Source organism: Hirundo rustica, chromosome 19, assembly GCF_015227805.2.
Source record: "Hirundo rustica isolate bHirRus1 chromosome 19, bHirRus1.pri.v3, whole genome shotgun sequence".
Classification (NCBI taxonomy): domain Eukaryota; kingdom Metazoa; phylum Chordata; class Aves; order Passeriformes; family Hirundinidae; genus Hirundo; species Hirundo rustica.
The window spans coordinates 3,857,491-3,874,308 of record NC_053468.1 but is presented as its reverse complement, the minus strand read 5'-3'; the positions used below and the strand labels follow the sequence as shown (position 1 = coordinate 3,874,308).

The following is a 16,818-nucleotide window of genomic DNA, read 5'->3' as shown; positions in this document are numbered from 1 at the left end:
GGAGGGCTGTAGATCACATTTATGCATTTCCTGGAAGGCTGAACATCTTCAGAACGGCTACAAATGCTTAAACAGGAAGAGCACTACATATCAAAAGCAGTGCTATTGTTATGGATACTGAAAGGCCTCAGTGAAAAGCACTTTTAAATGAAAACTTGAAGAGGGTAGTGTGGCAACAAGTTCAGAGTGAAGTTTCATCTCTAATTTGGACCGGTGTTAAATTATTTTTTAATGTCACTCTTCCCTTGCTGTTGTTTAACACTGAGCTGGGGGATTTGCAGCATGCTGCTGATTTTTCATGCTTTGAATCAAGTAGTAGCCTATCTTCTGCTCCATTCTGTGTGTGTAAATCCTATTCCAGATGCAGACAGTTATGCCTGGAGACATATAGGAACATTTTTCAAATTGTGCCTTGTGAGCACCTCAGTTTCTTCCTGATATTTCACAGAATGAACAATTTGAACAGTGAAGTTCTTGAAATTGTAAATGGATTATTCTTTTACAGAGTGATCTACAACATAAAGTGCTTCAGAACAATTTAATCACAGAATTCATGGTATAGGTTTCTCCTTTCTGTAGAAGCTCTGCTGACCCATGCCCCTGTGTCCTGGTTACCTTAACAAAATATCCAGAGCAAAAAATAGTTGCCACAGTTGAAGTTAGGTAGTTTGTGGGACAAGCTCCCTCACTGTTCTTCACAGCCTTAAAAAAGCTGAAGCAGAGGAAGCATCTAAAGGAATCTTGCTCCTGGGTATCTGGAATTTTCCATTACTTGCTTCCTTTGTCCCATATCCACTGGATTTCCTGGAGGCAGGGAATGGACCTAAACAGAAATAATGTGCTGGGGGTAAGAGGATTCCACTGGTTGGAGCTGGGGGACAAGTTCCAAACACTGTTCACTGCTTGGTTTCTGATTCTCTAAGTGACCTGGAATTAATCATTCCCCTTTTGTGTCTCAGTTTCTTCTGCCCTGAGAAAGGAACACACTAATTTAGTTGCTCTGTCTCCAAGGGCCGTTGTGATACATAATTAATCTTTATAAATCATTTATTGATCTTTGAAGTAAAGGGTCTGTATTTATTTAAGAGTAGAAAGCAGCAGTAAAATATAAAAGGAACATAGAAAAAATATTAGTTAATGCCTAACAATAGACTCTATTCCTGTGTCATCTGTTAGGGCACTGCTGCATCTTTTGGCATTATATAACAGCTGCTTTTTTTTTTTTGTGTCACAGTGATTGAGGTATGGCTGCTCAGCCAGAAGAATCAGCCCAGTCCGCAGATCTACAAGATCCTGAACTTGAACATAAGGATAGGACTGCAACAGAGATGGAAAGCAATCAGGGGGGTGATGAACTGCCATGTCCTAGTCATTACACTTCGTGGAAAGAGTGCTTTCATGAAAAGGTACAACAAAGGTGTCTGAGTCTGCAGGAGACAAAGGTGAGGTTGGTTCAAGCACAAAAGGCAGAAGAAGCAAAGGTGAGAAGGAGAGAACCCGGGGACTGGTTGGCCAGAGAGTGGTACAACGAGGAGAAGGAGACACTCGGTACTCGCATCTATTTGCTCGACAACCTCCTCCCTACATTAATCCCAGGAGCAGAAAATTTGTTAATGGAAGTGGAAAGAAACCATGTGCTTGTATCAGACCAAGAACCAACCAGATTTAACCCCATTAATTATCTTGGAGAATACCTGATGAGGCATAACCCTCAGTATAGTGTTCCTACAAAACCAGGCCCATACCTGAGAGAAATGAAGATGGTCTCAGAGGAGCTTAAATTTTTGAGGCAAGGCACAACATCACAGAGGTGAGAGCACTGACAGTGTGGCTGGTCACAAGGCCAGAGCTGCTGTCTTGGTCTCTGTTTTACAGAAGGAATGGTGTCCCTGCAGCCTGGCTGCTGCAAATCTTGAGCAAAACACCCCTTGTGGAGGGCAGTGCCAGGGATGGCGTTTGTCTCATAAAAACTTGAGAAGCAGGACAAATGCCAGAACATGGCACACAAAATGAAACACTAGTTATTCCTGTTTAAGGCAATATTCTGCCCTTCGCAAGGATATAATTCCTCCTTAGACTCTATCTTAATTACACATGAGCAATGCAAACTGCTTCCAAACCGGTCTAGCTTAGTGACAGAGCTCTTTGGGACAGGTGTTAGTATCAAAGGTCTGGAGACTCTTCAGATCATTTCTTCTCTACTCCTCCAAACTTAATATAAACATCACTTTTTTTCCTCCTTCAGGATGTTCTCCTGACCAAGCCACCAACATTGTCCTGGCACATTGTAGAAACTCCTTCTCCTGGGATTTTCATTTAGGCTTTCCTTTTATATTCTATTTTTCCTTTTAAAGTAGAAACTGTTTTGTATTTTGTTCTGTTGCTTATTTCTAGGCTGTTTGCTTTAGTATAATACTTAATGATTACTGGAATGGGGTTCCATGGCACTTTACAAAATGGTAAGGTAGGAATATGAGAGCATTAGATCACCAATAATGTTTTATTTTCATTGCTCTGTTCAGGAAAGTATAGATGTGAACTTTTCAGTTCACAGATGATCCAGAGGTGATTGTGATTAATGTCAAAATTACTCATTCACTACTAGATCACTTCATTCTGTATCTGTGTTTGTAGAATAATGACTTCTGTTTGAATGACTCTATTTGCATAAATAGTGCATACACCTTGACAATTGGTTTCAATGTCAGGAATTAGAGAAGTAAAATGTTGACATGTCTTATGCATAAACCCTAAATGAAGATAATTGAAGTTCCCAGTATCATAATGCTTAAAAGGATATGTTAAGTTTCTCTGAGCTTCTGTCTCCACATTTCCATTAAACATACTGCTGCAGTGTGTAGGAACATGCCTGATGTGAATACAACAAAGCAGTGTGAGAAGTGAATTTCATACAGTCACTGATAAAAGAATTTCAGTTTTATTTTCTATTTTTTATATGTTGGTCCACTGAAACAAACAAACTGGGGAAATATGTCTTTCAGAGAGTTTTCACTCAAGCAGAGGTTGTTCTAGGGGCATGTTTTGGACGTCAGCCTTGTCACACCTTTGCTTTGGGAACAGTTTTATCATTCCTGTTGCTTCACAGAGGGACACCTGGACCATATCTCTGTTTCATTTTGAAAAAGTAATTGAACAAAAATACATAAAGTTTCCTGGGGTTTGGGATTGGGCTTTTGTTTGGTTCTGTTTTATGGGCTTATTTGCATCTCCTAAAATACTCTTGGCTTTCTTTGTGAATCAGAGCTTGATTCTGGAGAGGACAGATTTCCTGTTGAATGCAAAGTGTTGGCTACCCATGACCTGTTATAATGACCTTGGCTGTTAAGCCCATCTTTACATTGGGAGACGGGTTCTCAATTTGTAGCTCTCAGAGCTGAGTCAAAGGAAGGGACTATCAAGACTTACAGAAATAAATATCTCTATAGACAGCATTGCCAGGGGGGCCCTGTAATCATGGCTTTAGCAGGTTTTGCATATCCACTGGTAGCAGTATCCTGGGATTTGCATTCACAGCAGCTCAGGATTTACATATTTGTGATGGCTGCATTGTGGGATTTGCATGGAATTCTTAAATCACAGCAACACAGGATTTTAACACCACCGCATAGCAGTGAGGTTCCTCATGTGAGGCACTGGATTTCAAACAGGCCAGAACTGTTACAAGAGCAATGCCAGTCTGTGCTCCACACCTCTCACACAAGCACCAGAAAGGTGAGGAATGAAATTCTGGCCCAAATGAAGGTCCTGGGGGCCTTGGCATTACCTTCAGGCAAAGCAGGATTCACCACAGGTTCCCATCTAACACTTACCTATCCTCAGTGAGCTCTCTTGGACTTCCTCCAGTTTCTCCTTAACTGCCACCTGACTGGGAGTCAGAGCAGGAAGGAGAACAGATGGAAGAAATTCCTTTTGCACATGGACTGACACCTGAAACAGAGCCTTTGTCCAGGGATGGGAGTCCTTCAGGCTGAGTCACTCATCCCTGTGTGGGAGGCAGGCAGCTCTGTTCCTGAGGAAACATGTTTGGTTCTGCAGGGAGAAGTCACCTCGCTGCCATCTCATCTTTTCTGGAAACATCTGATCCGAAACGAGCTCGCTTTGCAATGGGTGCCCGGTGCTGTTATCCCTGTTTTGCTGTCATTGTCTGAGGGACACCAGGCAGAGGATGCAGCTGCTCAGTTGTAAAACCCTAGAAATGAACACAAACTGCAGCCCAGTGCAGGTGCAGCACAGAATGTAACTTGTGCTGGACACTGCCCAAATTAATCACCAAAGCACCTTGGCAGCTCTGAGCACAGCCCAGGCTCTGCTTCCAGTTTGCAGATAGCTCCAGAGGAGGAGCTATCTCTACAAATGGTCTAGTTTTCTCTTTCTGCTGCAGCAGACTTTGGAGAAAAATCTGTTTGTCCACTTAGGTTGGTATCTGCTGCATTCCTTCTCTTCTTTTCTCCAGCTCTGGGAAAGAGTCAGAAGATGGTAAAATATTTTACCCTTCCCCTGCTATCAAAGTGCCCGGGGCTGAACTTCCTCAGCAGCGCTTGTGCAATGCCCACCAACAATTAAGGAACCAATGATTCATTAAGGAACCCGTGTGATAAATGGCCATGAAGAACAATGACCTTGTGATAAAATTGACTGTGATCAAAGTGCATTGCTGTGACATGTAAAACAGGTCTTTCTGTTCATTACAGAAAATATTCATGGGCTATAATTTGTAGGATGACCCCAGAGGAATGGAAGAGAGCAGGGACAGGATCAGCACGTTTCAGAGCACGTAAACCACAAGGGGAAGAAGAGAGCAGGAATCATTAGCTAAAATGTAGTTTTTGGAATTCTCAGGTACAAAAGAGGAGCAATTCTGCTTTCTATGAGTATCTACAGTGGGTGTGAAGCAGCTGCCTCAATGCAGAGAGATTTCAGCAGCCTCCAAGTACAGGAGCTGTTCTCTCCATGTGAACTGATCATTTGGCTTGAAGCATTTTGACCTTCCTAAAGATTTTTTTTCCCATTTCATAAATTAACCAAGTCAAAATCAAAGCAGCTGAGTTCAGGATCAATTTTATTCACTTCTTTTGTTGTGTGAAATGGAGGATTGGGAAAAACATGGCTGGGTGTTTAGAGAAGCAAAGAAAACAAAAGCAGGAAGAAAAGGAGCTGACTGGCAGTCCAAACCTGCAAACTCCATGTGTTCAAAATGATGGAGAGGCTGAGGTATTATCCCTGTCCTAAGGCAGTGAGGGGTCTATTGTGTGAGGCTGCTTCAGAAATTTCATTGAACATTGTTCTTTGCCAGTGAAGTGCTTGTCTGAAAAGGTACTTGGGTTTGGAGACAATGAAGACTGATGCAATTTTGTTGGTAAATCAACTGTAGCAAAATTATGCACCTGTCTCCCTGCTAGAATTGAAAGGAAATTGAAGGCCATCTACACAATAAATGATGAATGTCATTATAAATGTGAAGGTAAAATGTGTCACTGTTGAAATGACACAAAACTAGGAGAGCTGCACAAGTGATTTTCCATTAAATATCTTCCACATAGACAGGAATTTCAGAAAAGAGTTGCTTCCTTTTGTTTTTTTCTTCAGGGTAGGCTTAATCAATCTTTAGTAGAGCTATGATGGTATCTTTCTAATCCATGTTCCCATGTCCTACAGGCTGGCCCAGATGAAGGCTGAGGCAAAGAACAAGCGTGAGGAAAGGGAGGAGGTGGAAAGACAGAAGGCTGAGGAGACAGCGAGGAGAAAGGGGGTGGTGGCAGCTCTGCTCAAGGAGTGGACAGTGGATGGCAGTGACAGGATCCCAGCAGCACTGGTAACTAGGGGAGATCCTACTGTGGTTGTTGCAGACAGGACAAAAAGGACATTTGTGCTGGTGCCACATGCCCTGGCATGGCAGCAAGGGGCACAAGGATGGGTGATGGCTCTGCCACCACAGGATCAGGGGACAGGGTGTTGTCCACAAATCTGACCTATGTGTAAAACCCATGACTGGCCCATATGTCTGATTATTCTGGGTGATTTATTTTAGTAATTGTCTGTTGTCTGCATGACACGAGCCTTTGACTATTACCTTGATTTTTAGGTTCAGAGTGCCATGAGGTCTTTTCCAGATGTCACTGATTCTATTCCTGAAGATATGAGAAAAGGCAAGTTTTCAATGTGTCTTCCTCAGTTTTATTGCTGTGATCTGAGTTCTGATGTGAACTGTGAGCAAACGCCAAATGGTTTTGATAACAAAGAATCTCTAAGGGTAGATACATCAGGATATGAACCACAAATCTTCACACAGATTGGAAAGAGACTGAACCACCATGTAATTCATTCATATGATCTTGAAAAGTATGGAAAAATGTTTAAACAATCATTCAGGAGCTAGAAAGACCAGACCCTTATTAGCCAGACATTGCCCTGTGCTTATTGCTATTTTTAGCAATCACCGTATAACTTCTTCCTTTTTGTATTTGTCTCATGGGAGGTCTTGGAAATACTGGCATACTGAGAGATATGGAACAAAGGTAGGAGCAACAAAATTAAAGTCTGACAGTGTTGTTACCTGTTATGGTTTCAGGGGAATTGCTGAGGTTTACCTAATGATCCACCCAATAGCTCATCTCATCAAGCCATTCCTTTGGCCAGTCCCAGGCATCCAGGGAGACGCAGCCCAGAACCTCTGTACCAGAGCTCTCAGCTCAGAAAGATTTCCATAATTCCTGTCCACTTCATATAGCTCACACTTGACCTCCCCAGATGATGATAACTGAACAGAACCAGGAACCCTGAAGTGGCAACTCGAGCCTGCTGCCAGCCCTTTACACTGAGAGCCTGTAATGATCATCAATGGTAACAAATGTGTATTTGCTGATTTGGGATATAAACAGGGCACTCCAGAGAGTGTTTCTGTCGCTGCTGGAGTCACCCTGCCTGGAGCTCGCCCTTGCTCAGCCCTGCCTGTATTGCAGAATTGTTCCTCTGAGTAATCACCCAATACTGGTAGGACATTGTGTGATTGCCAAACACAGTCCCTGTGCTCCTGCTGTAGAGCTGTGGTTTCCCACTGCAAACAGACCCTGGGACATGAGATTGTGAAGGAATTTCCTGCCCAGATATTTGCTCTCCAGATGCTGGGGGTGCTCTCTGTATTATTTCCCTAATAGGCTCCATTTCTTTTTTTATTTCACTTAATAGCATTCAATGTACATTAACAGAACATTACGCTCTTTTTTAGTTTAATAAAGATAATGTACAGTTTAGGAACATATTAACCAACAAGAGATAAATGCATTCTATGATGAATTTTCTCATTACTCCTGATATATTTAGATGTATTTAGAAGAAAAATAATGCCAACAGAAATAGCATGTCTGTTCTCAAAGAACTCATTCAGAAACCTATATAGATGTTTGATGTCTCTTCTCAGTTCCATGATAGCAGCCCAGAGGCTGACCAAAACATACTTTTGAATATCATCATCAGTAAAAATATTCCCATATTCTTGAGAAAATTACTATGATTTTCAGATTCCTCTCTTGCAAAGCAGAATCCGTGTCTCCAGAGTTCTAAGGCAGTTTTATCTGTTTGTTAAATCAAAAATCGTTTCCTCCCTCACATAATTAGTTGTAAATACTGTTAAAATCATCGCAATTTGCACCAACTTATGTCAAGAATAAATACGACTCTACGGTTCTGAATAGCTAAATGGAGATTCTCAGCAAGAGAAATGCAAGCAGATTTAGACAGTCTCTGTACAGTCAGATGCTTCAGCTACTGTGGGATAACCTCAAATAAATGTCATCCAACGTAAGAAAGTTAATGTAACTTAATGTGCAAAAATATGTGTACAATATGCAAAATCACAACTGTTTCTTTCTAAACCAATATCCCTTCACTTTTTTACCAGCAACCCATGACAGAAAGCTGAAAATCTTAAACACATTGGAAAAAACAGTAAGCCTAGATGAGTTCACAAAGGTGAGAAATGAAATCAGAGCATTTGGTTCAGAATGTGGTGTTTATCACAAAGTGTCAGCATTTCCCTGGGGACAGCCCAGAGGAGTAAGTGAAGCGCTTCCCTTCTCCAACATCCCAGGTAACTGGCTGTATCTGGATATTTCACATTCCATCTCCATCCTCTGCTCTCACAACACTTCCACTCTGGCCAACTGGAGGGAACTTTTCTGCTTTCCTCAGAGCTGCAGCCTCTGCTGCTCTTTGGGAAGTTACTCCTGGAGCAGTGGTTTTTAGGACACCCCTCCCTGTGCCTTTCTAGAATGTCAAAGTCCTGAATCACTTGTGAATTCAGACTTTGCTTGGCTGCTCACAGGAGGTTTGGTGTCCCACTACCACCATTAGCCTGGGGTAATTAGTAACATCTTTACAGTATTGTTATTTCTGACTAAGTTCCATTAACCAGGATGAACCAAACCATGAAGACCTGGGTTGAGAAGAGTTTGTCCTGAACTATCACTGGTCTGAAACGTAAACAAACTGCAATAAGTCTCATAAATATTCACAAAGCATAACTAAGTAGTTTTAAACTCAAAAGCTGTCATTGGGAAACATCAGAAGTGTGGCTTTAACTCATCAAAAGTAGTTGGAAGTTTCACCCCATTACTCTGCTGTTCCTCAAGCTGAAAACAACCAAACTGGTTCAAACTGTATTTATTGAAAACTGTCCAGGCCAAGGCTTTGCTAGCAATTTTCTACCTGCGACAGAGCTGGATTTTATGGCTGGGTAATTAAACCTGTAAAAAGAAGTGTTTAGAATAGGAATAATGGTAGACCTTCATTGCAGCAGTGCTAGTGGGTGCTGTTATAATAATTAAAACCAGAGTATAAAGCAGCTGTGCAGAGACTAATTCCAAGCAACCACGTGTGATTTTTTTGTGCCTTCCTCCCTCTCGGGAGACTCACATGTTTGGTATTTTGCACAGAGATGCATTTTTATGGTAACTTTTTGGAGGTTTTTTTAAGCATGAAATGAGATATTTTTGAATTTAACCTCAGAATTATTGCATCTAATTAAGAAGACTTGTGGATAATGAGAGCCCAGAGAATTGCTTTTGTCACTGCAATGAAGCGTCAGTCCATAACCCCTATGGTACATATATATAATCACTGAATGAATTCATGCTCCATTAGCATTAGAAAACTGTTGAAAATATACTTTGTGTACTATTTATTTTAACTCAATTAAAGATATGACAACAGAGCTCAGAAGCACGAAAGACATGGATTGTCAGGCTGTCTGATTTGCCAGGAATGTTCTCTCAGAACATACTCTCTGATGCTTTGTCCAGTCCGGTTTTAATTGAATCAAATGATGAGGCTTTCATCATTTCCCTTGGGAGCTGTTCCATCATTAGGACAGGGCTGCTTCTAACCCTCAGCTACAATTTACCTTTGTTCACCCCTTTCCATCATCCACCAAACCCAGAAAGAGATGATCTTCCTCCACGCTGGCCACAGTCCTTTCCCATGTGGAAAGCATTGCTTTTAATGGACCTTAAAATTAAATAGCACTTTTTTTTTTTTTTTTTGGGTTCTTTTTCTTTTTTTTTTTTCTTCCTTGAATTCAGTGCAGCTTTGGGTTACTTAAAGGCTGTTAGAAACTCAGTAGAGGGACCTCACACATCATTGTGTTTTGGAGCTGGGTTTTTTTTTTTCAGAAATGCAGAACAGTGGCTGTTGTATTTTTACATCCTTTGTGACAACCTCGTGGGGTCTTTTATATGAAAAGCATTTAAATCCTAGAGACCAGCCCTTAATAGTTTATTTCATGAGCTTTGTGCTCTAACACACAGAACCCCCAGCAGTCTGGCACAAAGCTATTGACACTAAGGGAAATGCTCACATTGCCTTTGCAGGGTCAGAATCAGGCTTTAAAGGGGAGATTATTTTCCATGATTGCATGTGGCTTTCTCTATTCCTAGTGAAATCAGTAGGAAGAAGAAGAACAGATCCATTGTTTTTGATGATAATGTGCTCACAAACTACACCAAGGTCTCTGGGTAGCAAGAAGGAGGTGTGCCAGCTTTCTTTGGAGAGGTGTCAAAATCTCTGGGTTAATAATAAATAAATGTATGTTAATTATGTGTACAGTAATTTACACATCAGCTAAGAAAGGCTTAAGCCTGTGATGGTGCCTCCTGCCCACATGGTGCTTGTAAACAGTGTCCTGTGAAGCTGTTAGACACAAATGCAGGAGCCTTTGGATGTGTCATCAAGGTGACATCCAAAATAATGGGCTGCTTGTCCAACCTGCCTGATCCCAACAGCCTCACCTTTAAGGCTCCTCTGTCACAGGGCTCTGGGTTCTGATAACCCCAAGAAGCTGGTGGATCCCCATAGCCCGAGCTGTGCCACCTTCTCTCCAACTTACATCCTCTTTTAATGCTGAAATGAAGAAAAACCCCACATTGCATTAGGAGATCTTCTTTCCTACCAACCACCCCTCAGGCCATTGCTTTTTTTTCTGCTCTTCCTCTCTTTTCCACTTGTCCCATATATTTGGAAATTATGCAATATAGACCTGAATAATAATGACATATATTAATATTTCAGCTGGTTATTGCCTGTGTGGCATTTCAACAAGTCCAAGATATTTTAGCACTAATGTCAGGTATCCATACTTTTAAAATGGGATAATGGGAAATGGTCTGTGCTTTGGAAATTCCTCCTTTTAACTGTCTGGGTTCCCTGTTAGTGTGGCTGGCTCTAGAAACCTGCTATAATAATTCAGCCCAGGCTCTGGGATTGTGGTTTGTTCTGATGGCCATTATTATTTATGTCATGCACACCACATTTTTAGAACCATATTGCTTTTGCTCATAAAAGCCACATGGCTATAAATCCAAAGTGTTAAAGTGTCTCCAAGGTTGGAACATAAAATCAATCTCAAGTCAGTAGTATTCCCAGTGTCAGAGGACTTGGGTGACAGCAGGCTCATTTTCAGAAGGATCTTCCATTTTTTTATTGCATCCAACTGCTCCTCTAAACACTGAAATTGTAGGCAATGCTCCTTTTGTGGCATTTGAGAGTTGAGTGACTGTCACTCCTGCAGAATGTAATGGCTCAAAAGCCTCCTTGGGAGTGAAGTCAAGAATACTAAATGCTGCAGAAACCCATGGAAAACTCAAATCCTCCACAAGAAAATTGAGCTTAAGCCACAACATTTCATAGGAGGGACCTGATCCAGCATTTCTGCTTGAACTTGATAAGTGACCTCTGGACCAGGAAAGGAACTGTTCAGGATACATTTCTGCAGTGTCCCAGGCTTGTTTAGAGAATATTGTTTCTTCTGAAGAGGAGAATGAAGTAGGCACCAAGTCTGTGTTGCGTTGGCAGATTAAATTACAAATTCCTAAATATTTGATTGCACGCAATCGATTTTTAGGAGTTCAACTAAAGGTTGAAAATGCTTGAAAAAAGCTAACTATGTCCACTGCTGCTTTCTCTCCATAGCTTGTCCATTCCTACACTGAACATGTTTCAAGTGACAAGTTCCAAGAAATCATGGAATATCTCCATAAGTGTGCTGAGGACTTCCAAGAAGCAACAAAACATGATACACGGAGGCAAATTTTTATTGACCTCTTCCACACTTGTGCTTATGGAAAGGTAGGCAAAGCATCTCTCAGCCTAATTTCCATGTGGGCGTGCTCCCAGTTTGGTATTTCTCTGGGTCACTTGCTTTTTCTTTTTCTCAACTCTAGATCCTCTCTTTGTGCCTACTCAGCAGTATTTTAGAGAACAATAGCTGCTGCACTGCTGTCAAATTCAGAGTTCTTAGACACAGAAACATCCAATAGCCCATTAAGTGAGGGCTAATTAGAAACTGAATTACCTAAACTGATGACTTGGGACTGATGTTTGGTGATTCTGGAGAAGAAATTAACCATGACCTTTAATTCTAAAAAATTACCTGCTTCTATAGCACATTCAGAATATTTGAGTGTCAGTTTATCTATGCAGCTGCATTTCAGCAAAGCTAAGCTGGTGTAGATTGACTTTAACAAATGTGCACATTACTTCAAGAATTACATATATTGCATTAATTATGTTGTATTACTTTATAGATCTGAAGGGCTTCTATCGATAAATCTCATAGTTAAAATTTAAAATGCAAAATAATCCACCTTTATAGACTCTCTGAGAACATTTCTGTGAACTTCAGCCACAGTTTATGGACAGGAAGTTAAAATACAGTTAAGTCAGTTACAGAGCTGGCAATGAAACTCAAAAGCCATAATTTGGTTTTCAGCAGCCTTAAACTCTATCTATCATCCTCTCAGTACACCTGCATCCCCATTAAAAAGCAAACAAAAAAAGTGCTAGACTCATTAGAAAACCAGTAAATAGCAGGAACTGAGGAATCAATGGCATAAACTATTGCTAAAACTTGGGCTTCATCCAAAAAGTGTGGTACTTGTTATGAGTACCCGCAGTTTGGCAGTTGCTGGCTGCTACAGAGCAAGCAGTTGCCCTAACCTTCGTTTTCTCCCTCCATAAATTTTATATTCCACCCAGCACTCCTCCAGCTATGCTTGCAGCGCCTACCCAGAGTGAACTGTGCTCTACAATGTCATGCTAATAATGTCATTACCGCCAAGAGAAAGGAATTACAGGGCTCGTTTCAACACCAATAGTGTGTTTTAGAGAATAGCAGGCAAGCTGCTGTTTCAGGGATGAGGGAAGAAATGTGTCTGCTTCCCAGCTAGGGGCTCTGTCACGAAGGGCTGTGATGGATCCTCCTGGCTACAGGGATACATAAACCCGTGTCCTGTCTTTGCCACAGGTCTCCAAAGGATCCCTTCTTTCCTTTCATGCTTTAAAGTGACTTTCTTCCTATTATTTCTGTGGCAGTAATCACCATCTCCATGCTGCTAATCCCAGTGGAATCTCAGAGGCAAAGAGCCAAAAACACTAACACAACAGGAGCGAGCAGCTATCAGCAATGACGCCACTGCTGCGGGGGGGGGGAAAAAAAAAAACCAACCCAAAAACGCAAAAAACAACAACAAACTGATCAGAGCACAGAGTTGTGGTTTCTAGGCTCCGAGGTAGCCCTGCCCTGCAAAATGAGTTCACTAAAGTGTCATGTGGGCCACGCAGCTCTTTTAAACTTGGCCTGGTTTATTTTGTAAAGTTCTACTGTACCCACAGGGGAGATAAAAATGCAAAGTAACCCAAGGACTTGCACCACTTGAATGTGATCCATTACCTGTGGAGCCCATTCTGCAAAGCACAGCAAAGGAGTTGTTTCACTTCCTAATTTCCATTTGTTTGGTAGCAGGCAGTTATTCCAGTCTGCGTGGTGAGTGTGGCTGGCTGCCTCAATGAGCTGCAATTAGGGCCAGGGAGCTGAGAAAGCAGTGTTTAAATTACAGTCAAATTAGAAGGTATCCACATGATCATTATTATGATTTCAAATGCATGCATCCAGAAGGATGGCAGCTCAGCAAGGACAGCCTGGACTAGCCACTGCGGCAGAAACTTCCCAAGCCAATCCCAGGACACTGTTGGATCACTGCTATACCCCAAAATACCCCAAAAGGCAATGGCTCTGTGAATTTTTAGTTTATTGTCTCTCTGCTCACTTGTATCAGTTTCTTTTATAACTATGCATTAATTTCCAGGGATGTTTTAAACATGGGATTTTAAAATGAAATTGAATTTAGTCAGAGATTAGTTTTCAAGCTAATGACGTTTGAAACACTCCCGATTATCTTCCTTGCAGTACAGCAACAACAAAGTCTGCTTTCTCATGACCTTTTCTAAGTGTCTGTCTTCCCTTTTGCTCACTAACAAGCTCATTGTAGGGTTCAGGATACACACATCACATTTCCAGAAAAATAATCAAGTGGTTAAACACTGACCTACCCCTGATTAAATGGCAAGTCTGGTTTAGTCTGTGTTGCCAAAGGAATTACAGGTCACAGAACATTGCTGAAAACAGCTGAGAATCATCACCTGCCAATATCTAGGTGACAAAAAAATTAGGTCGACGTGTTTCAACTCTCTGGGCACTAAAGCTGCCCCGAGGTTTGGGCAGCTGCACAAACACAGATGGTTTTGTGTTGTGGAGAGGAGAGGCTGTACCTGTCCTGCTCACAAGGTGCAGCACGAAGGGCAGGTGGGCAGGAATCTGTCATCAGCCTCCTTAGTCACACACCAACGTGCAAAGAAAAGTCACCTTTTCTACTAAATTTAGGAACTGGGAAAAATATCACAGCTGGGGAGGGGAGTTGGAAATGGTTTCTTGTTGTAGTGCTCCTCTCTTCTATAGATGGCTGTACTGTGACATGTTCCTCCCAGGGTAAGTTGTAAGGCAAAATGTCCTGAAATAACAGCAAAACCCTGCTAAAATGGCAAATCTGTGTAAATTGGAAATGTTTAAATAAGTAAATAAACCCTCATTAATATTTTACAGTTTCTGCTATTTTATCTATTTTTATAGATTTACCTATTTTTATATAAAAAATAAAATTATTTGATCCAAATAACAAAAAGCTCTTCAAGACTTTAAGTTATCTAAATCCTCCAGTTATATTATTTTAATATGACAAAAAAGTAACTAAGTCCCAAAACAACATCCTTATTTTCTTTTTAATAATACTTCATTCATCTAGTCCCATTTTAATGAAGTAAAATTATGCATTAGTACTGCAAAGTTCAGGGCAACCAGCAGAGGATTGTGACAAGTAACAGCCGAGGGAATTTGAATGGAAAATTAAGTGTGTGTAATGGAAATACTGAATGGAGGATCCAAATATTCCACAGGGATCCCGGAACACCTTCAAAAACGTTGTATGTTTGTGCATCTCGTAAACAGATCAGAGCACGACCTGATATATTCCACTGAAGGACAAATAACAAGAAGAAATATTTGCACAGGGGTGTGCAAGGTGTCTGTATGTTAATGCCAGAAGATACTGGGAATCAGGACCTACATCTTGTAAGGTTAGGGACAGAATTCTGTGATGACATTTGTTGTTCCGAACCCACCCACAGCTGAAATTCAACTCTGACTTCCAGCTTTTTTTTTATTATTATTATTTTTTTTACCAGCAGGAATTAAATTACCAGAGTCTGGAGCACTAAAATTGGACCAGATGGCTTCTTACATTTCAGTTCTGGTCCTTTCTGCAGAACTGGCAAAACCCCTTCCCTGTAGAGGAAGGTGCTGCAGTACCAGCAAATGTGATGTGTTCACTTAGTTCCAGTATTAATTTCACCAGTAGGTGAGATGTGTATCTCTGGGTTGTTTCCATATCCTCTGTTTTTAACTATTGGTGCCAAAAATTACAGTTTCAGGTTATAAACAATGCAGTCATCTTGAGCTAATTTCCAGAAAAGAACAGCAAATTCTTCCTTTATTTCTTTAGTCTAAGGGCAGGCAAAGTTCACAAGGAATTAAAAGCCTGGTGAATTTTACATTTTGTCGTTTTTAATCTAAGAACAAAATGTGAAAAGGAAATCAATAATTCAGATGGAAAGCTCCTCACTGCAAATAATGAACTTAAGTAAATCTGTTTCCTAATTAACTACTTTATTTCACTAATGGGAGGGAGATTACAAAGGTGGCAGGACTTAAATAATGACAACAGGAATATATCATAAAATGGAAAACTTGCAATCGTTTAGGTTTGCTTTACTTTTTAAACCCCACAATTTCCTGATTGGAAATGACCCATTTCATTGCCTTTTCCTGGGTTTATCGTCTGTGTACGCTCACCCTGAGCAACAAGGATTTAATAAACTCTGCCCCTTCCTCTGCACTGGAACTGCTGATACCTCTCTCACCTCTGTGGTCAAATGTCTATGAATTTCTAAAGGAAATTAGGGAGGTTGTCATAATAGCTCAGCTTTTTGGACTAATTATGTTTCCAGGCCAATACATCACATTTCAAAGGAGATGATGGAGCACAAAACCAAACTACAATGTGCAGTCACTAAGGTAACACAGCACAGACCATAATACATGAAAATTCTTCCATGGTACTGTCAGGCAATCAATATCTGTCCTGAGAGTGTGAAATGTTGAAGCTTTGATCTTCACACGAAGAACTCCTTTGGCAGAACAGTTACAATTATCTCACTGTAATTTGTCAAGGACATGGAAGAGGAAGAGCCTGCAAAATAATGTGTGGGGGGAGTTCCAGCTCAGCCCAGAAGGAATTTTTACCTTTATGAAATAAATTCACTTCTTTGGAATTTGTAGTGATGTTCTGGTAATGGATAATTATCAGTCACAGGTAATTCTTGGCTAATGGTGCCTTTGTAGTGCTGCAAATGTTGATGTTAGTCACAAGAACCACGGGAAAAGCCCAATAATTGTTATCTTTTTGTCTAGGTTGGTGTCTTGGATAGACAAAAGATACTGGCCCTGCTGAGAGACTTCTACGACAGAAGACCCATGACTGATGAATTTTGGAACCCCAGAGAATGTGAGCACATGGGATGTTTCAGTTGTGGTTAAAACATTGAGAGTCCACACAAGGCTGAATGGCTCAGATATGTTTTATAAGTGTTACCAGAAATGAACAGAGCCCAAAAAAAGGACCCAAATGAGTGCTGTGACCTACACACCAGGATTTGCAAGCACGTTTTGCAAACTGAGTTGCAATGTTCAGAAATGCTCCTGCATCCGAAAGTTTTCCTTGCTACAAAATTCTGAAGTATTTTTAGGGAAAAATAATTAAAGAAAGACTCTTCCTGAAACAACTGTTCTTTCTTACTGGGCAATATTAGAAGTTAATTTTGTGTTTGCATGAAAATACCTCCAGAAAGAAAAAGAAA

The 16,818-nt window shown here is 40.9% G+C and overlaps 1 protein-coding gene across 1 annotated transcript in view; it reads left to right on the top strand.

Annotated features, from left to right (window-relative positions):
* The window catches only part of EFCAB5 (EF-hand calcium binding domain 5), a 32,437-nt gene that overhangs the window by 2,261 nt on the left and 13,358 nt on the right, over nucleotides 1-16,818 (top strand). Inside the window, exons 3-8 of the mRNA XM_040082547.1 lie at nucleotides 1,235-1,810; nucleotides 5,677-5,833; nucleotides 6,104-6,167; nucleotides 7,919-7,989; nucleotides 11,482-11,637; nucleotides 16,373-16,466. Of these exons, the coding sequence (XP_039938481.1) occupies nucleotides 1,245-1,810; nucleotides 5,677-5,833; nucleotides 6,104-6,167; nucleotides 7,919-7,989; nucleotides 11,482-11,637; nucleotides 16,373-16,466 (1,108 nt within the window). The 5' untranslated portion in view covers nucleotides 1,235-1,244. The remainder of the gene's footprint in view (nucleotides 1-1,234; nucleotides 1,811-5,676; nucleotides 5,834-6,103; nucleotides 6,168-7,918; nucleotides 7,990-11,481; nucleotides 11,638-16,372; nucleotides 16,467-16,818) is intronic.